The sequence below is a fragment of the Coenobita brevimanus genome, chromosome 111, assembly GCF_032717465.1.
Source record: "Coenobita brevimanus isolate Jiangsu-jjx chromosome 111, ASM3271746v2, whole genome shotgun sequence".
Lineage (NCBI taxonomy): Eukaryota > Metazoa > Arthropoda > Malacostraca > Decapoda > Coenobitidae > Coenobita > Coenobita brevimanus.
The window spans coordinates 32187636-32206573 of NC_137064.1; the positions used below are offsets into that span (position 1 = coordinate 32187636).

The following is an 18938-nucleotide window of genomic DNA, read 5'->3' on the forward strand; positions in this document are numbered from 1 at the left end:
TCTTTTATCAGATTGCTGATAAAAGAAAGAGGGATATGTTGTGTCTCCGAGATGGTCTGGCCATGTGGGACAAACAGAGAGTGAGTGATTGATGCTGAAGAGTGCAACTGAGCGAGGTAGGGGGAGATGGGAAGGAGACACGGGACGAGGTGAATGGACGGAATGGAGAGAGGTATAAGAGTGAGACGTGTTTGATGGAGGGAGGGCCGCTTGATGGCGGACAGGGCGACGTGAAGGTAATTTGTTCATGGTCACCTCCACCGAGACTAAAGGGGATATCACGTGGTACCTCGTGTGGGGTCTGCCAAGGAAACGAGACTCACGTCTGGCTGCTGACAGATATCCATTTCCGTAACAACGGATTAGTGCCGTCCTGCAGATTCACAAAGATATTAAAGAAAAAATATGATCATCCATTACTTGATAATATTTAGTTGGCTTCATCGTATCATTCTTTCCCCCGGTTGCCTCGTCCCAGATGATCCTGCCCAGTGGAGCGTCTGATTGCCTGCAGGAAGAGAGACCCATATCTGATTCTTTGGTGGTGACTCCGCATCACACTTGTGGCATTCAGTGCGCCAAGTCGCCCACCTGTACTGTCTTCTGTTACACAGGTAATGCTATATAATGTTTTAACATGTTTTGAAGGATGATGCCCTTGCTTTGTATTCAAGTTCTTATCACTCGTTCATATTCACGCTGCAGATACATCTTGTCAGCTGATAAACCTGAAGGCGGTGGCCAGTGGAGTCGCGTCAGCCAGTGTGTTGGGCTCACACTGCATGGCGGTGTCCAGGGACTCTCTACCAACGGGTACGGATCTGGCCCTCAACAAGAATGTCCTTGACGAGGGCACGTGGCTGGACAAGTACGCCGCCTCCACCACCACGGTCAGTACTATAGTCCATTTGTTTTCACCTGACAAAGATCCCTAACCCGTTTCGGCTCAGTTGATGGCCATACATGTATATATCATACTGCAGGCTTCACTTGACTAATAACCAAGAAGATTCATTCACGCTCTATAACTAAGAAAGCACACGCACCTGCGATTTAGTAAGGTAATGGAGTTGTTGGAAAGGTCCAGTTCCGTCAGATGAAAACACACTAATTCTACCGTGACTGTTTCCTTGGCCGCGTCACCATACCCTGAACCCTCTTGAATACGGTGACGTATTTTTCATATGAATCACATCATCATCACTATTCTATTCAGCTCAAGGGAGACTTCTTTTAGTTATTGAAGACTATAATCTAACACTTACTCAAAATGTCTGTCTAGCCTATAATATGTAGTAGCTAAGAATAACATGTAAATTACGCCATCGGAATGAATGGGCTGGTGTTTATTTGTATCTCTTATTGACAAAATCTCATGATAATTGACTGTTCAGGGAAACGATTAATAAATTATAATTGAGTAGTGTGATAGTGATGTTCTCGTGCACAATACTTATACGCAGGGAGTTAAGGAAGCTGTAACAATCATGCAGAACAGATATTTTGTCAAAGAATGAATATCCTGTGATGCTTAAATATCATCGGAAGTGTATACAGAAAATCCTTTAGAATATAGCTTTATCGGGGTATATAATGAACGAACGTAGTGAACATAAGTACTGATACTAAATTCTTCAAACTAAACCCAAACTGCAGATAGCATCTCAATATTCTGTTTTGTAGTCTACCTTCGTCGTGTTATTTCCCCTTTTAAACCAAGTCTCTTGATTTTCTTAAGTGGTAGTACAAAATTTACTAGGCAACTAACCGAACAAAATCGTCTACCTTCATTCAGACAGATATACCCATTCGATACAGGTTGCAACAGTTAACGGTCTTGTATTCTGTTGTGTATCTGTTTTCCAATATCTGCACTGACTGGGATGTGTGTGTGTGTGTGTGTGTGTGTGTGTGTGTGTGTGTGTGTGTGTGCGTGTGTGTGTGTGTGTGTGTATTACATGATCTTTTGCAGTTATTTGTAAACTCTGCACTTTGATGATTTTTTTTTCAAATTTTCCCGTCACCAAGAGATTTCACTTGCTAGAGAGAAAATTTTCGGACTATTTGGGTTATAGCATAGGTCCACTCGCGGATCCACGACAAGATTTCAGGTGTATTCACGGTAAGCTATGAGAGAGAGAGAGAGAACTGTAAGATCATGGTAAGTGAATTACATATGAGATTCATTTATATACTCATGTCATCTTTTATTCAGAAGGGGCGCTCTCTTCATCACCTGACCAGGAAAAGGCTGTTTGTTATTCATAAGTACTTTATTTATTTTTATTCACGGGTACCTTGAAGGTTGCACAAGTGGGAAATGGAGTAAATGGGTTTGAGGTCGTCTTCCCTGAGCTGAATAAAATCGTATCCGGGTATAGCATTATATATTCTGGTTAATGCACAACGATATTATTCATCAGAGAGAAACCCAACGCGGTCAGATATTTCATGTTAATAGTCATGTGTCGACTTATTGATTAAAGGCAAATACATTAACCCCCGGGAGACTGTCAGTTTAGTGGCTCATATGGATGTTTGTACTGATAGAGCCACCCGTTGACTACTCCATATTCATGTCATGCTCATGACTGATGGGAAGAAGACCTAGATTAACATCTATCAACCACACGAGGGTCGTTAATGTTCCCCAAAATAACAGGCCACAATGATCGATGGTACATCCAGATCCCATTTATACTACTAAGTGAACAGGGATATGGGGGGGGGGGTTCAGAAACGAGGTGCTTCACTCTCGCAGACATCAGCCACGGCCCATATTAGCCTACCCTACAGCCTGAATCTACAGTACTCGTATCACGCCCGTAGATTTTATCAATGACCCATATATTGGCCCTGAGTGTCCCACATCTATCTAATGCACTGATTCTTGTTCAAAAACACCTTTACTGCATTTTCTCACTAACAGCACTAACGTTAATGCGCACCACACAATACAGGTGAGTGGGGCGCGGTGTGAGAAGACAGACCAGGACTGCTACTGCTCACACCTGAACTCTCAGAGACTCGTGGTGGACCTCGGATCAACAACACCTGTGGCCACCGTCCTCGTCACAGTATCCAGCTTCAACCACGAGTACTTCAAGAATGTAATCGTTCGGGTAGGCTCCTCCAGTGTATCATTTTATTCCTTTTGAGTTTTAGACGTTTGCTTCGATCTGTTATCACTAATATCATATGGAGTTTAGTTCCTTAGGTCTTAGGGAAGTTTCATTCGGTTTATCTTATATATAGGTCTTTTGTGATTTAAGGGTTTGCTAAACAAAATTGTATATAGATAGCTAATTCACAATTTTTAGGTGGGCCCTCCTCCTCCTCGCTTCTATTAACAAACTTGCATGTAATTCGTTAATTCACAGTTTTTAATGAACCCTCCTCCTTTTTCTAAGAGCGCGCGCGCGCAAGCCAACAAGTGAGCAAGCGAGAGAGAGAGAGAGAGAGAGAGAGAGAGAGATTGTGTGTGTGTGTGTGTGTGTGTGTGTTGTTACATAGCCTATGATTTCATCATCCTTTGTGTAATTTTAACGCACAGTTGCTGCATGTTTGATCACGAGCGTGTTCTGCCTCAGTCCCCCCCTTCTACCGTTATAGTAGAGTAAGTCGTCCTTTCTGTTATTCAGTGCGGGATTGTCGACCGTTTGTCCCCATCGCTTCATTTGCGCGTCCTTATTACAAGTTGTATCAGGCTCTGCTGGCCCCTATATAATGAGCTCAGTCTCTGCATCATTGCCACTTAGATCTGCTCCTCATTTTGTTCACATCTCTGTCCTCCCCTGTACAGATATTATTATTGTGTGTGCTCAAGAAATCTCCAACCATCTAGCAGCTGTGTGTAATTTGAGTATAACTGTTGTATTTTTTCTTGTACTGTATAGCATAAGTTTAATTTGTAGGCCTAGTGAAGTTTTTGTAATTTATGTGGGGTTCTTTGTCAGTCATTTTTGATAATAGTTTGTATCTGTAATTATTTATCTGGCATTCACTGAGTATTATCTGGTATCTCATTTTATCAGGGCTGACTTAGATAAATTTATTCTTGCTAATTTCGTGTTAATAGAGGCTATTGCAGTTAACCATATATTTAACCTGTTTATTTGCCATTACATTATCCTTATGAGTTCTGAATGTTTTGTTGTTAGTTTGTGCATTAAACTTTAACTTGTAATTTTACCTAACTCTTTTATTGTTTTGAACCTGGAACTTTACGGGACAGTAGTGACTCTTCGTATTCTCACTTAAAGTGTACATTATCTTTTTCTGTTCCGTAACATAAATTTGGCGACCTCTTATCAGGATATTCAGGATATTATCATAAGGATATTGCTTGATATTTTGTGACTGTTACTTATTCATGATGGCTACTATTACTACACTTGATGAAGCCAAAGATTTTTTGTCAAATGTGCAAACAGTGTGTGATATAGAAAACAGAACAAAGAATGAACTTAAGCTTGTTGCTCAACAATTGGGAATTGCAGTTCACTCTCATCATTCTAAAGATCAAATTGTTGGCATGATTAATAAAAGCTTGTTTAATGTAACTCCTCCAAATGAGCAAACGCAGATTGAATTAGCTAAGTTACAGCTAGCTCTGCAGGAGGCTCGTGCTAAAGAAGCTGAATTTCAGGCAAATGCTAAGGAGGCGGAATCTCAGGCTCGGATTCAGGAGGCACAGATACAGGCACAAGTTGAACTTGCTAGGATTCAGGCAGACCATGAGTATCGCATGAAACAAGGTGGAACTGGATCATCTAGCTCTGATGATTTTGATGTGGCTAAAAATGTTAAACTTGTCCCTCCTTTTAATGAATCTGATTTAACAAAGTATTTTCAGTTGTTTGAGAGGGTAGCTACAGGTTTTAATTGGCCTAAGGAGTATTGGCCAGTACTCCTTCAAACTGTTCTCACCGGTAAAGCTCAAGTAACTTATGCATCTTTGCCTCAGGATCAATCTGATAATTATGATGTAGTTAAGAGCTTGATTCTTAAGGCCTATGAGCTTGTTCCTGAAGCCTATAGAGTAAAATTTAGGACAACTTACAAGCAAGATAAGCAATCCCATGTTGAGTATGCAAAAATCAAAGAAGATCTGTTAGAGCAGTGGTTAAATTCTAAGAATGTGGATTCTGATTTTGGTAAATTTAAGCAGATGATTTTGCTGGAGGACTTCAAAAGGTGTATTTATAAAGATGTAAGCCTATATCTTGATGAGAAAAGAATAGATAATTTGTCTGATGCTGCAGTTTTAGCTGATGAGTATGTTCTCACTCACAAGAGATATTCTAGAGAAAAAGGGAAAGCTGAGAGTAAGTACGTTGCCTCTACTCAGAGTACAGGTAACAGGAAAGAGAATAAGGATGATGTTTCTCAGGAAGTAAATACCAGCTTCACCTCTAGATTTCAGAAAAGTAAATGTACTTATTGTAGTAAGCTTGGTCATACTACGGAGAGATGTTTCAGGAGACAGCGTGATGTGAACAAAAAGGAGTCTTTAAATATTCAGTCAATTGGTCTAGTGTCCACTCTTGAGAGTTCCCAGAATTCTTTAACTGAGTTAACTGAACCTGCTTTGAGGGGTAACTTAAATTCTCATGATGGAGCTCCTCTTTTGAGCAGTAACGTGGGTGACACTCTCAAGAGTTCATGCGCTAATTTCCTGTCTGATGGTTTTGTCAGTCCTCTGGACAGTAATGACAGGAAATCAGTTCAAATATATCGTGATACAGGTGCTTGCCAATCCCTTATGCTGACCAGTGTTCTAGGCTCTAATTTTAATTCCTCTGATGAAACTGTAATCTTACAAGGTGTAGGGAATAATTACTTCTCTGTTCCTCTGTGCAGAGTGAATTTAGAGTCTGGTTTTGTTAATGGTTCTGTTATGGTTGGGTTGGTTGAGACACTCCCAATGTCAGGTGTAACTTTCTTACTTGGAAATGATATTGGTGGAAGTCAAGTGTGTCCAGCTCCTCAGTTGTCTAGTGAGCCAGTGGCTGTGTCCCTGGATTGTGATGTCCCTGATGTGTTCCCTGCATGTGCTGTCACTAGGGCTAAGTCTAAAGTTACTGGTGATTTAGAGGATAATGATGATGATGATGTTATCCTAGCTGACACTTTTCTTGCTAATTTGGACCACTCACCAGATGAGGCAGTACCCCGTAGTGTTGATAATTTGTCTCGTCAAGAGTTGGTTGAGTTGCAGGTTGCTGACCCTGAGTTGAAAGGGCTAGCTAACTCTGCTTACAGTGAAGAAGAGTCAGCCGGTGCTTCTACTTGTTATTATGTAAAGTCAGGAGTACTTATGAGGAAGTGGAGACCCCCAACAGCATCAGCCGACTGTGAATGGGAGGTTGTACATCAAGTTGTCATCCCTCGTGTTTGTAGGCAGGATATCATTAGAGTGGCTCATGATTCCAGTTTGGCAGGACACCTTGGAGTGAGGAAGACTGTGGCACGCATTTTGAAACACTTCTACTGGCCAGGTATCTTCAGGGATGTTTCCTGGTATTGTAAGTCTTGTCACACTTGTCAAGTTGTGGGGAAGTGTAATCAGACCGAAAAGGTTGCACCTCTAGTTCCCATTCCTCCTTTTGAGGCGCCTTTCACCCGTGTGTTGGTGGATATTGTGGGCCCTCTTCCTAAGACTTCTTCAGGATTTTCTTATGTGTTGACCCTGATTGATATGGCTACTCGTTATCCTGAAGCCATTCCACTTAGAAACATCTCAGCAAAGAACGTGGTTAAGGAAATGCTAGGGTTCTTCACAAAGTTTGGTCTGCCCAAGGAGGTACAGTCAGACCGAGGAAGTAATTTCATGTCAAATGTTTTCAAGCAGTCTCTGAAAGAGTTGGGCATCACCCAGATCACGTCTTCAGCTTACCATCCCCAGACCCAAGGAGCGTTGGAGAGATATCATCAAACACTCAAATCGATGCTCAAGAAATACTGTTTGGAACATCAGAAAGACTGGGATAAAGGTCTTCCATTCGTTGTGTTTGCCGCAAGAGAATCTCCAAATGAATCACTGGGCTTCTCACCTTTTGAACTACTGTTTGGCCATGAAGTAAGAGGACCCCTTAAGTTACTCAAGGAATGCTGGCTGTCGGAGGAAGATGACGTCAACCTGCTGGAGTATGTGATGAAGTTCAAAGAACGGCTGTCCACTGCTTTACAGCTGGCGAGAGAGAATTTAGGAGCTGCTCAGGAGAAGATGAAGACTTGGTATGATAAGAAGTCTAGGTTACGCCACTTTCAGCCAGGAGATCAGGTTTTGATTCTGCTACCAGTTCATGGGCAACCTCTTCAAGCCAAGTTTAGTGGCCCTTATTTCGTGGAGAAGAAACTCAGTGATGTCAGCTATGTCATCGCCACACCAGATCGTAGAAAGAGCAAGCAACTATGTCACATCAACATGCTAAAGTTATATCACAAGCAGGACGAAAATAATCCAGTCTGCACTGTAGCTGTTCCACCCGAGTCTGCAAGTGAAGCTCTCCCATGCAGTATGAGCCTGAGTGATAGTTTGGGGAAGAATCCTGATATCATGAATGATCTCCAGACTAAGCTTTCTCATCTACCACCCAAGGAAAGGCAGGAGTTTTCGGCATTACTGCAGGAGTACCCGCAAGTGTTCCGTGCCACTCCAGGAAGAACTACTGTGTTGATGCATGATGTCGATGTTGGAGACGCAAAGCCAATTAAATTGCCTCCTTACCGTGTGAACCCAGTGAAAGTTCCTCTCATCCAGAAGGAGCTTGGCTACCTGTTGGACCACAAGATGATTGAGCCCTGTCAGAGCGAGTGGAGTTCTCCTGTCACTCTAGTCCCTAAGCCAGGTGGGTCACATAGGCTTTGCATCGACTACAGACGTGTTAATCAGATAACTAAAACAGACACTTACCCTCTCCCTCGTGTAGAAGATTGCATAGACAAGATCGGAAAGGCTAGGTACATAAGTAAGTTTGATTTGTTAAAGGGATACTGGCAAGTACCTATGACTGAACGTGCTAGGGAGATCTCATGTTTTGTAACACTAGGAAAGGCTTTTGCATGTTCTGTAATGCCGTATGGTATGAAGAATGCACCAGCCACATTTCAGAAGCTCATGAATGTTGTAACAGAGGGTTTGGCAGGGTGTGTTGTTTATATTGATGATGTATTAATCTTCAGTGACAACTGGAAAGATCATCTATGCCATGTCAGTAAATTTCTTGACCGTTTAGTTCAGGCTAATCTTGTAGCTAATTTATCAAAGTGTGAGTTTGGTCAAGCTAAAGTTCAGTACCTTGGGTATGTAATTGGTGATGGACATGTTGCACCACCAGGAGCTAAGGTTCAGGTTATAAGTGATCTTCCCAGTCCTAAAAGTAGGAAAGAGCTACAAAGATTTTTGGGAATGGTAGGTTATTACAGGAGATTTGTTCTTAACTTTTCTATTCTTGTATCACCACTTACAGACCTACTGAAAAAGGGAGTTAAATTTGTCTGGACCGATAACTGTGAATCCTCTTTCAACAAACTTAAAGCTATTCTATTAAGTCAGCCAGTGCTCGCTACTCCAAATTTTGCTAAGCCTTTTAAGATGGCTGTTGATGCAAGTGATACAGGAGCTGGGGCTGTTTTGCTGCAAGAGGATGATCAGGGTATTGAACATCCTGTATCTTATTACAGTAAGAAGTTCACTCCACCTCAAAAGAACTACTCAACTATTGAGAAAGAGCTTTTGGCCTTGATTTTGGGTTTACAGCATTTTTCATTTTATTTGTGTTCTGGTTTTGACCCCATAGTCATTTATACCGATCATAACCCACTGAAATTCCTTAGTAAGTTTAAAGATAAAAATCAGAGATTGACAAGATGGAGTCTACTTCTTCAGGAGTATTCATTAGACATACAACATGTCAAGGGGAAAGAAAATGTTATTGCAGATTGCTTATCCAGACTTTAGACAGATTGTTTTAGAGTAATAAGAAATTTCCTTTGTAAATTTCTTTTTTCTTTGTGGGGAGGTGTTACATAGCCTATGATTTCATCATCCTTTGTGTAATTTTAACGCACAGTTGCTGCATGTTTGATCACGAGCGTGTTCTGCCTCAGTCCCCCCCTTCTACCGTTATAGTAGAGTAAGTCGTCCTTTCTGTTATTCAGTGCGGGATTGTCGACCGTTTGTCCCCATCGCTTCATTTGCGCGTCCTTATTACAAGTTGTATCAGGCTCTGCTGGCCCCTATATAATGAGCTCAGTCTCTGCATCATTGCCACTTAGATCTACTCCTCATTTCGTTCACATCTCTGTCCTCCCCTGTACAGATATTATTATTGTGTGTGCTCAAGAAATCTCCAACCATCTAGCAGCTGTGTGTAATTTGAGTATAACTGTTGTATTTTTTCTTGTACTGTATAGCATAAGTTTAATTTGTAGGCCTAGTGAAGTTTTTGTAATTTATGTGGGGTTCTTTGTCAGTCATTTTTGATAATAGTTTGTATCTGTAATTATTTATCTGGCATTCACTGAGTATTATCTGGTATCTCATTTTATCAGGGCTGACTTAGATAAATTTATTCTTGCTAATTTCGTGTTAATAGAGGCTATTGCAGTTAACCATATATTTAACCTGTTTATTTGCCATTACATTATCCTTATGAGTTCTGAATGTTTTGTTGTTAGTTTGTGCATTAAACTTTAACTTGTAATTTTACCTAACTCTTTTATTGTTTTGAACCTGGAACTTTACGGGACAGTAGTGACTCTTCGTATTCTCACTTAAAGTGTACATTATCTTTTTCTGTTCCGTAACAGTGTGTGTGTGTGTGTGTGTGTGTGTGTGTGTGTCCGTGTTTTAACGCCGAGTTTTGCTATTCAAGCCAGCAATGTCAGCAAAGTCCATTTTCTCACGCATGCAAAACTATTATCAGCCCATTTCTGTGCTTCCTCAGGTGGGTGACACAGGTACCACGGAGGATGACATACTGGCAACTTACCCTGGACCTCCTGCCAGTGGGGAGACGCTCACTCTGAAGGGAACCACCACCCTTCATGGCCGTTATGTCTCTCTCTTCAGGAACGGCATCTCCGTCAGCCTGTGCCTCTGTCTGGTGCAGGTGTTTACTGTTTAGTGAGTAGGAGCATGGGGATCTGAAACATGGAGATAAACACTCAGGTTCAAGTTTGAATACGTAACAACAGTGACTTGAAACATTTCTTGCCCGACTAATCATTCCACATCCATCTAAATGTATGTAACCTCGTAATTTGATGTATAAGATTCAGTGTCTATTAATACCATCTAATAATACCAATGTGAGTTATACAATCCCTTTCGGCTAATTACTCGTTCCACCTCCCCGTAATTATTTAGACTCGCAATTTTCTTGACCACTGGACGTTCCGTCGTATTGATTCTCACTCACAAGAATCACAATCACCTCCAGCTCCCTCCTCAACCCCTAAGATCGTTCGCTGCTGATGAGTCTAACGTGGATTTTCTCTGCTTCAAATTCTCCAACTCTCAGCGACGTGTTTCATTATAGACTGAAGTGTGTAGATGACGTGACGGGGGAAGCAGGGAGAAAAGAAACAACAATCTGAGCACTAGATTAACTTGCTTTATAACACTTCAAATTTGTGGATATCAAAGCTCCTTGTCTCTCCCCTTACACACTCATCTTTGGTAGTTCAGGTGGGCAAAATATAAGGCTTACAGTAAAAAAGTTATCTGCTTTGTGATGGTACTGCGGAAACCTCTTACATTAAAATCTGCTATTGCTTGTTGTTTCAGTTCCCTTATTTTATAAATCCTCCACAGAGGTAGGTTTGGATGCTAGCTACAAATATAGTAGTAGTAGTGGTGTGTGTGTGTGTGTGTAATTCACCGGGTCGGTCAGGATCACTTGATGGTCGTGATCGTCAGCATTTTACCCTCCCGGAAGGGAGCTGAGAGCTCATATAGTCCGATCTAAGGGCAAGGCTGTGACCTTCACACACCCCACACACCCGTCCCCTTGCTCCAGGGGGACAGTAACCACCCACTTCGTCAGTGAAACTTTTCGCAACCTGAGCGAGGCGCGAACTCCCGTCTACCAGATGGCAAGCGAGAACGTTACCACTGCGCCAGCGAGCGGTGAGTGTTTGTGTGTGTGGCTTTCTGTTTTCAGCCCTCATATTACGAATGCGACTGGGTCAGTTGTAGCATTTATTATGGAAAAGGGCGAGAGACACCTGTTTTGTTTACAGACTGTTGTTGTCAGTCCTGTTCTATCCCACCTTCAGGCTCAAATTTGGCTACCGTGCTAAATAACACCTACCATGAGCTTCTGTCCTTCCGTGACGTGCTGCTTCTTCCATCGGACCCATCACGTTGGGGACTGAATATATAAACCTTCTTAAGCGTAAGTTGCGTATGGGATACATAAATTTTTCACTCAGTGGCCGCCAAACACGTCATAATCTAACCTAGTGACAATATAAGAAACAAAATGATCTGTGACAGCTGTTAACTATTATGGACATGTTTATTTATGACTGCCACACGGTCGCAACCCCCCCATGTTTCCTATTGAAATTAGTCTTTCACGACATATTTGTTGTGCTTCACAGGTTACCAAGATAGTTTATTATTATTATTATTTTTTTTTTTAACCTGTGAAATACATCGACTTGTTTTTATCACACATACAGTAGGCCTGCGCCACCCCGAAGAAGGTACCATCAAGTACAAAATTTGCTGCCAAGCTCTCCAAATGCACGTTTTACTTTTGGCGTAATTCCAAACTCTTTGTTAATGTTGGGCTTGGTTAATTTTAGTTGTTTAAGTCATATTATGATATTAGATAAGGTTTAAGTTAGAACTGACTGGGATTTGGCCTGACATGTATTCCGGGGGTTCTCAAGGTTAAGTGGCAATCCTAGGTCGTTAAAATTAGGGGGATCTAGGGGAGAAGTCCCACCAGTTAGGTTAGCTTAGATCGTAAGGTTTCCTATAGATCTGAATGTTTGACATACCGATGCATCCCGCGAGACCGTCGCGAGCAGTAGGTAGGCTAGATGCCACGGCTTCCTTAAATAGGCCTACTACAAAATAGGTATATCTTATTTTTCATCTACTTTTTGTTGCCTATAAAAAAAGATAACTATGTGTTGCATACTGAACTTAAATTACTTTCCTGAAGACCGTGTCATTGCAAGACAGTTGCTATCGATGCGCCCTTCGTGAGGTAAGATTTTACCCTTTTCGTTAGTAATGGTAGTATATACACTGTGGTTAAGATCAACGCTTTGGTTAAGATGATTTATGAATTCGGCCATTATGTATGGTTGTGTTACTGTTTGCAGACTGCAAACGGGCGCCTCTACCACAGTTCACCCTGTGCATATGATCTTCCTTATACTTCGGGCATGCATACGGTACGTGTGTGGATGTAGCTGAAAACACGCCACCGCAATGTGACATTTACACATTTGCACCTACCTGCTTGGAGTTTGTAAGACTCCTAATTGAAGATGAGAAAACTAGTTATCCTCCAACCACATATACTAAGTAATAATGTCCTGTATGGCATAAATTGGAGTAGAACCACTAACCAGCTTGATGCCCACGTGCAAGCCACTCACATTACCATCCACTGTGATTGACGCATGAGCACTGGCCACTGGGTGCAACGCGAACCTTCAGCACGAAATCGCCCACCTAACTCACTATGCCTTTTTAATTTACTTTGGCCTGAAATCTACCATCTGTCCATTTAGAATGTTAATTTGTAAAAACAGATTTACACTAGAACATAATGTTCACGAAGTACTTTGGGCAGGATGCTGCGTTTTATTTAACACTATTGCCTGTATTGATCCAGAAAGGCTTTGAAATATGCCTTAAACACAAAACTACACTACATTAATACTGTGTTCAAAGGGTAGTGAGAAGCAACTGAGGGTACATACTATTTAATACATCAACCAATACATTAATACGGACACTATATAACGCATTTATGTGTGGAGTCTAACACTGTGAATAAACAACTACAGTAGATATAACCAATTATATATATATATATATATATATATATATATATATATATATATATATATATATCTATCTATCTATATATATATATTAGCTATCTATCTATATCTATGTATGTATGTATGTATATATATATATATATATATATATATATATATATATATATATATACACACACACAAAGTGTATAATATATAGCCTACTGGGAGGATAAAGAATAAAACCCTCCATTCATTGATTCAAAACAGTGCCTGCAAAGCTATAATATCCATAACAGACTTTGCTCTTTTCCTGGTAATCGCTTTAAACAAAAAGAAAATCTGACTGATGTTGCAAAACAATACTGTCCAGGCACTTGAAAATACCTTTGGTGTGAATCTCCTTGCCCATGACATCTTTAAAACTCTGATGGGCAACTAGCACATCCAGGTCTCCAATAACCTACCTTAGCCCCAAATCTGCCTTCGGGAAGAGAGATGGTGGATGTGAAAATGGGAGGGTAACTCAATTGGAAGGACAGCCATAAACAGGCCTTCAATTCTTCAAGACAATAAATGGATGGTTTTTATTCTAAAACTGTCAATCTAATGGCTTCTCAAAACTGAATGCCTGCAGTCTTATGGGCCCCTATGTTCTTCATATGGGACACAATGCAGTTGGATGAAGGATGGGTGGGTGAATCCCCTGTGCCAGGACCAATGGACCATATAGCTCTGCAGGGCAAGGAGAGATCCTTGGAGAGACCATTACATCTCTCACCAGGAATATGTTACCCTGGTGCTGGATGGATGGATGGAAACTTGAGAGCCCCACTCGATGAAAAAGGTTTATGGACAGATAATCATGGGTTCGAGCAACACTGGGTCACTCAAAATGCAACAGGTTTTAGGGGTGTACCTAAACCCTGACTATTCCTATTGATATTCTCCCTTCCACCCCCTCTATCCTACTGTATCAATCTTCCTTCTACTCATCCATCCTACTATACCATTCTTCTGTCCACCCCTCCATCCTACTAAGCCATCCTTCCTTTCATTTCTCTTTCCTACTGTATCATCCTTTTTCCACTCCTCCATCCTACTCTATCACATTTCCTTCCACCCCTTGATCTTACTGTACCATCCTTTCATCCACCCTCCATCCTACTATATCCTTTCTTCCACACTCTATCCTACTACTGTACATCCTTTCTTCCACCCCTCCATCCTCCTGTACCATCCTTTTCTCCACCCTCCATCCTACTGCATTATCCTTCCTTCCACACCCTCCATCCTACTGTATCATCTTTAGTTCTACTCTTCCATCTTACCACACCATCCTTTCTTCCACCCCTCCATCCTACTGTGCTATCCTTCCTTTAACCCGTCACGTCCCGAGGTATTCCGAACCTCCGACATCCCCCAGTCCCGAGGTATTTTCGATTTTTTTTTTTTTGGCTAAAACCTTCGCTTTTGGTGAGAAACATCGAAAATTCATAGAGAAATTGCTCACCTGAGGTTTAAAGTGCCCAATCCAGGTAGGAGTTCCTCCTTACCTGAGTGGGTTTTCTAACATGCTGGCACCAAAGAAAACGAGTTCTATGGGAGGGTAACTATTTTATCCACTCATAAACGGTATTTATTTACTTGGTACGAATGTATATGTAGTATGACAGTATATTGGTTTTCAAGCAGTAATAAAGGCATTATAAGCATTGTTTCACTCACTAACTAATCACCATACCTGACCTATTTTTGCCACACTACCTGATCATTATTTCTGGCTGTTTCTTCTTCTAATGCTATGTAAACATTGTCCTCCACATTGTCATCGATTGGGGAATCACTCTGGCCCTGAATAACTTTACTAGCCAGGTCACTGGTAACAGGTCCTTTGCCAAGACAATGGCGTGAGGGGGGGAGGGGGGAGGTTATGCAGTGTAAGGCATTGTCCCTGCTTGGTATCTTGTACAGGAATAGAGGAAGGTGTCCCGTGTATACATACGAAAAATCACGTGCGAAAATTGAAAATTGTGCAAATTAGGTACCTTGCAATTGCACGACGTACTGGTACGTCGCCGGGACTGGCAAATGCAAATCGTGGTGACGTACCCATACGTCATCGGGACGGGGCGGGTTAACCCCTCCATCCCTATTGTACCATCCTTCCTTCAATCCCTTCATTCTACCTTCTTCCTTCTGCCCCATTCATCCTACCATCCTCCATTCCACTTTCTGTATCCTAATAAGCACTATATCATGCCATTCTAACCACTGGCAGCACACTGCAACTTGACATATAATTTCATTGAAGCTTATGTGCCATTTAATACAGCTAAATACCTTCAGGGAGATTACAGTCCAGTGGTACCAAAGATTATCTCTAACACCTGGACCTAAGCAGAAATTCTAAAATCAGGGATCATCTGATCCCATACTGAGTGACTTTATGAGCAATAAATCCTAACTACCTTTTGGATTTGAATACTTCATGGGCAACAGCTGTCTGGAGTGCCTTAACCTACTATACCACCAGGTATCTTTTACTCTTCATTGTTTGTCTTATATCATTCCACTTGTCATCTACTCTTTTACTGGCCCATGTGGAGCACAGAAGCCTGGGACGAAGCTACTTGGCCCTGACATTTAAGGTAAGAACTAGTCTTGCATGATCATCTGATGAAAAAATATTTGCAATGAAATAAAAGAATCAGTCTGAAAGCGAGCAGAGGAGGGCCACTCCCCTGAGGACCCAGTGATCTTGATGGAGGTGTGTGGGGATGCTGACGGATATAACATAGTTAGTGCAGTGGCCGGTGGTGGTCAGGTTCCCACGCCGCTCACTTGTCTTGTACACCGGGCATGAGTAGGATGGTTCACGGGGGATCTCCTCACGTACCATTGGATGAAGCCATATCTGTTGGCAGTGAGGGTGGTGCTCAGACAAGGTATGTTGCAACTTACTGTGGATATACTGTAATATGAAAAAGAAAAAAAATCCGTCAAAAAGACAGTCTTTCAGTAACCTTCTGTGACCTAAAACACACACACACACCAAAAAGAGTAATGCATGATGAGGACTTTCTGTATTTTTCCCTCCCTGCCATAACTTTTACCCCGTGTATGTGTGTTTAGTTTTTTTTCTACAAAAATATTAACTAAATACAAAATTCTGTGCTGAAAAATTAGCTCGAGCAATTCCTGTCACCTTACACAACATTTCAGCATATTTCAATTTTCCACGCATAGAAACAATAAAATCACTATCTATCTATCTATCTATCTATTGTCAGACGTCATAATCCCGCAAGGGGTGGCCATTGACTTTGAGTTATTTGTTTTACGGGGAGGGGCACTAACCCTCCACCAACCCACTTGTTGACACGTAGGGAGCACGTATGGTTTGGTTATATGGTTACCACCCAGCATTGTAAATGGTTTCTTGGCTTACACCATAATTAAAAACAGTACCTGTAATAAGAGAAAATTTTGTGTAAATTAAAAACAAGCACTACAGTACAGTATTAGATATGACAGTTAGAATGAACGTACAGGTGGCATATGCTCGTGAAGTCTTCTGGGTAGAGCTTCAGCCAGTTGGTTGCTGGCAGGATCCCATCGGGCCCCCTCCAGGAATAGGCCTCGGATGTAAGTTCCCACCTCTGGAGCTGGGCTGCTTTCATCCACCTCCACCATCTGACATGCAGTTATAATTTGTAAGTCCTCATTAAACAAGCTAATATAAATCTCATTGGGTGATAAAATTCATATTAGGAAAACTAAGCCTTCATCACCTATTTTTGCATAAGTCAATATGCTTTACTCCAAGCAAAATTTAATTAATATACTGTATATCCATTCAACATCAGTCACTACATTCTGAGCAAACTAATGTTATGTTTGCATGAATAATTACTTCACAAATGTAGGTGCCTGTACCCTGAACAAATTACCCTCCTTACAAAACTGCAGCTTACTCAGGTTATAGGCCACTTTCCTACTCCAGTTTATAAGTCAAAAGACAGCAAAGACAGCATTAATTTAGTTATTTATCCAGTAATAGATTCAGTTTATCTAGTACTGTATCAGCTAAAGTAACAATTTTGGCATCATCAATTACATTAGATCTATCTTCATCATCATCCTGACTTTTCTTCCTACCTATAGATTGGGTAATGTAGGGTCCAGACAACCAGGAAAAGGAGGGAATGAAAGAGGGTGAGCTAACATAGTATTCCCAGTGAAAGGGGCCACATACAGGTACCAAATCACACACCGTTTAAGCTCCGAGAATCCTGACTCCACCTCACAAACCTAGCCATCTGTCTACACTGTTTTGGTATTTTCTTTATGGATACACTCCACATTACCTGCCAGACAACCCATCACCTACCAAGTTAAAAAAAAAAGACCCTTGTCATGTGATCCCCCAAATGTAAATCATTCATCTAGTTCCCAAACCTCCTCAACTGTCATAAGGATAATAATACTGTACCTTGAAGTGGAACCACAGCTGATCAATGGCGAGTGAGTGGGCCCGCGCATGATTCTGAAGCACTGCTGTCAGGAAGGACTGGGTAAAAAAGAACCCACTAAGCCAGAACACACTTGGCTGACCATTGTCGTACCAGCCCTGTTAAAAGCATACAATATATGGTCAGTCCTTCTATAAGTTAGGGGGAACAAAACAAAAAGGTGATGCAGTGGAAAGGTTTTTGACAGAGGGAGTTGTGAGTGGGAGACAGGGCTGCCTGATGGTGGAGAAGAGGGTGACCTAGAGGCTATTTGTTTCTGTTCTGTATTATTCTATACAAATGAGGTTCTCGAACAAAGTGAAGAGGATAAGGTAACGCAGTGGGAGAAGCAGTCCAGAGATAAAGGTAGGTCTACAGATGGTGGGAACTGATGGAAGACTAAGTTCCTTGTGAGGGAACAACACTATCAGTTACTGTATGTGGTGAGTGGAGGGAATGCTTTGACATCAGTGTAGAATTGGTGGTGTTAGATGGAGTGAGATCTGTAGAATGGACATACAGTATTTGGATTCATTTACTCAAGTCAATGCCTTCAAAGTCACTGGTTTAAACCACATAATTAGGAAAACAGCTATAACACATGCATAACAGGGTGTAAAATTTCCCCCAAAGTGTAGCCCATTTATTCCTAGCTCATCAACCAAAATGGAATATCATTTTTTTTTTTTTTTTTGAGGGGGGAAGGTGAGGTTTGGCTGAAGTACAGAGGCTGTCAATGGACTGTAAAATTTGGGAATCCCTGAGTTTCAATCCTCTCAAACATAGAAAGGGGATTATAAAATAAAACTGCAAGTATGTTAAGCTAATGAAACTGGAAACTAATATTACAGTATGATGGGATTAATGCACACATGCATACATGGACTAAATCAGAAAAATCATGAAACCTATGCGGTTCAACCTGGAGGAACTGAAGACGGTGGACAAGGTCGGTGATGTAAGAGCCAAGTCCCTTGAGTGTTGGGTAGGAACGTGCTCGCCATATTGACGGCACACGGCCTGTCCTCACACCAACCAGCACCTCCTCCACTTCCTCAGATAGGCTCTCACTCCCTGACAATAATACACTCTTAACATGAGTGAGCTCTAAACAGAACAAAAGAAAATAAATTATGTCTATGTAATATACTGTACGGTATTGTCAATTGCTTATCGGCAACGATATAAATTGAAGACAGGGTAAGATTCAACCCTTCAAATGTAATATCATCATCATCAGTATCATTCTCACCTAATGATGTGAGACAGGATCCATTAACATGAAAGAGAAAATATGAAACTAAGATAATTATCAAGCAGTTTACCCAGTGAAATGGGCAACACAATCATTCAGGAAATTAGATTTTTGGCTCTACCTTACAAACACACCCACAGGCACATTTCCAT

The 18938-nt window shown here is 41.4% G+C and overlaps 2 protein-coding genes across 2 annotated transcripts in view; one reads left to right on the forward strand and one right to left on the reverse strand.

The window, feature by feature from the left end:
* The first annotated feature begins 478 nt into the window (after positions 1–478).
* Positions 479–10133, forward strand: LOC145417858 (uncharacterized). The gene is made up of 4 exons (XM_080286478.1): positions 479–614; positions 706–890; positions 2961–3122; positions 9954–10133. Exons 1-4 carry the CDS (start codon positions 479–481, stop codon positions 10131–10133), a joined length of 663 nt encoding a protein of 220 aa, XP_080142604.1.
* Positions 10134–15662: 5529 nt separating this feature from the next.
* Positions 15663–18938, reverse strand: part of Dhc36C (Dynein heavy chain at 36C) — a 111414-nt gene continuing 108138 nt past the window's right edge. Inside the window, exons 78-81 of the mRNA XM_080286419.1 lie at positions 18454–18605; positions 17513–17650; positions 16570–16713; positions 15663–15934 (exon numbers count right to left, since the gene is read on the reverse strand). Coding sequence (XP_080142545.1) covers positions 15728–15934; positions 16570–16713; positions 17513–17650; positions 18454–18605 — 641 coding nt within the window. The 3' untranslated portion in view covers positions 15663–15727. The remainder of the gene's footprint in view (positions 15935–16569; positions 16714–17512; positions 17651–18453; positions 18606–18938) is intronic.

Bases quoted from the DNA above. Each gene is read 5' to 3' on its own strand.
- LOC145417858 (XM_080286478.1), top strand. From the start codon at position 479: ATGATCCTGCCCAGTGGAGCGTCTGATTGCCTGCAGGAAGAGAGACCC. The intron at 615-705 runs GTAATGCTATAT...TTCACGCTGCAG, and splicing joins TACTGTCTTCTGTTACACAG to ATACATCTTGTCAGCTGATA. The intron at 3,123-9,953 runs GTAGGCTCCTCC...GTGCTTCCTCAG, and splicing joins TCAAGAATGTAATCGTTCGG to GTGGGTGACACAGGTACCAC.